This window comes from Morone saxatilis, unplaced genomic scaffold, assembly GCF_004916995.1.
Source record: "Morone saxatilis isolate NCDOM2014 unplaced genomic scaffold, NCSU_SB_2.0 Contig10, whole genome shotgun sequence".
Taxonomy (NCBI): Eukaryota; Metazoa; Chordata; class Actinopteri; family Moronidae; genus Morone; species Morone saxatilis.
Window position 1 is genome coordinate 124,272 of NW_023339652.1, and position 2,474 is coordinate 126,745.

Consider the following 2,474-nt stretch of genomic DNA (forward strand, 5'->3'; position numbering starts at 1 on the left):
TCTATCTATCTATCTATAAAAAGTAAAACTACACGCAGTAGATTTCTGACACTGAACAGAGCTTTTGTGGACAGTTTGACACACACAGAGCTCGTCTTTGTGCTCTTCTGCTCGCGCTGCATTCAGGGAACCAAGAGGTTTCCCCCATGTGATTGCAGGCAGCATCTTTTGCACAGCTTTAAAACTACGAGACGACCAGCAGAAGTACAGGAATGAGCTTACAATGCATGTTTCCCAGAAGGCCTGTAATGTAGTGTGTGTGATGTATTTTTAGTACATACATGATTACATATTTAAATAATAGGTAAGTAAGTGTAGGTTTAAGAGGATTATGGTTGAAGAACGTGAGAATTGTTAAGCTTTAGAGAGTTTATTTTTTAACTTTGGACAGAATCAGGTTCCCAGTCTTTATGCTAAGGTACACTAAGATAACCTTGTTGTGTCTGTAATACCATAATGTAAGTAATGCTAAAACTACAAGTTAAAGGGCCGTTGTGTAGGATTTAGTGGCGTCTAGCAGTGTAGTTGCATACTGAAACTCCAAAAGCAAAGGAGAAACCACAGTGAGCACAAACTCCACTATCTACAGCCAGTCTGGTTCGCCCATAAATGAGAAATATTAATGTTAATGGACTAAACACATGGTATAAATACAATATTAGGAATAATAACAGATAGGGGGGTGGGGTTTATCAACTCAGGACACTTCACACAAAAAAATAGAATAAACTAGCCAATTATGAACAATTCAAATTTAAGTTAAACAACAGACTGGAGGTATTATTAAAATTAATTAAATTGGATGGTGATCCATTTATCGCTTTAATGTAGCAGTGATAATTATATTTATAATGCACACTATTGTTGTAATAATTATGTATTTATTATTGAATTTTTTCCTTGTTATATTATTATTTTTCTGTCCATTAATGGTTTAATTATATACTAAATAAGAAAACACTGTTACTGACACATAATGAGGATTTTACTTTCGGGTTACTGTCTCTTTAAGAGGTTTGTTTGCGGAAGTCGGTCCGTTCACTAAATGAGTCGTTCCTACCTTCCCCTCCGGAGTCACAGCACTGATTCCCTTTCGTGAACCTGCTCCCTGACCACATAAATCCGCTGTACTCGCAGTAATTGCTAGAGAAAGACCTTGTTTGAGGAGAGGAATCGTCCATAAACTGGAACTTTAACGTTAGCTGGAGCTGAAAGTCAAGATGAGTGAGATACCTGGTGAGTTCACTTACACAATGCAGCTGTAATGAGATAAAGACACCTCTTTTTAAATGTTAAATGTAGTTAAACGGGAGATATTTGCACATTTTGTAGCCACCAGCTAATATTAAATATGTGCAGGAGCTTATTATTATCCAGTTATATCAGCTGTGCAGCATTACAGGTTAAAGGTTAGTCTTAAAGGAATATTAATGTGCATTAATGTCAGTTAATCTGGAGTCAGGACAAAAAATACATTCAAAAGTTCCTTTGAAGCTAGTTCTGTGCAGAGTTAACCAGATCCAATGGATGTTTACAGTGTCTGTAATGTACAGTTACCTCTTTGTGTTTCCACACACACACACACACACACACACACACACACACTGTCCCTGTTACAGGGCGTCTCAAATCCTATAATCTGAATTTTAGGCCTTAAAATAAAACTTTAAATGTCTTAAATATGATTCCTGACTTAAGTTAAAGTTGCATTTGTATTGATCTTCCTTTAACTACAAAACCAAACTGACATAGAACTAATAAAATACTAGTATGGACATGAAAAAGGTCTTAAAGTCTTAAATTTACCTTGTTGAAACCTGTTTGTTCTCCTGTAACACTGTGTCCCATTGTCACGTTGTCAATTAATATATTGTTTAAAAGCAGCAATTATAGCTTCATCAGAAGGTTGATTTAACACAGAACAAATGTTGTATTTATGTTGTTGAGACGTTTAAGGGAAATTCCTGTATTTGTTAACCTCCGTGTTCTTATATTTATTTATTATTTATTTATTATTTATTTGGGGAACAATGTGGAGCGAGCACAAGCCTCCTTCAGCTTTCTAACAAACTTTATTTGCACAGAAATCCTCTTTAACCTCTTCCTGCTCAGCTGTTAAATAGACTCACATTTAGAACAGATGAGAACAAACATCCAGGTTTCTCTTCATTGTACGAGCAGTGTAACATTTAACCCGTCTCCTGTCCTGCAGCTCCCTCCGTCCGTCAGCATGGACTCTGATAACGACGTGCTGATGAAGGAGTACATGAAGATGATGACTGATATGATCGTGCTGTGTGCCACTCTGGCACTGTCCCTCTTCTTCTGGGTCACCTCTCTCACCATCAGCAGCTACTACGGTGAGCTGGAGAACCTATTCCAACGTCAACGTTAACGCTAGAGGTTTTAAAAGGGTTAACTTTGGTATTTTTATAACCTCGGCCTATATTTTCTAATGTGCGGACATTAGAAAA

The 2,474-nt window shown here is 36.9% G+C and overlaps 1 protein-coding gene across 1 annotated transcript in view; it reads left to right on the plus strand.

Moving 5' to 3' along the window:
- The first annotated feature begins 1,040 nt into the window (after window positions 1–1,040).
- The window catches only part of tmem19 (transmembrane protein 19), a 10,689-nt gene continuing 9,255 nt past the window's right edge, over window positions 1,041–2,474 (plus strand). The window contains exons 1-2 of the mRNA XM_035674807.1: window positions 1,041–1,236; window positions 2,213–2,360. Coding sequence (XP_035530700.1) covers window positions 2,231–2,360 — 130 coding nt within the window. The 5' untranslated portion in view covers window positions 1,041–1,236; window positions 2,213–2,230. The remainder of the gene's footprint in view (window positions 1,237–2,212; window positions 2,361–2,474) is intronic.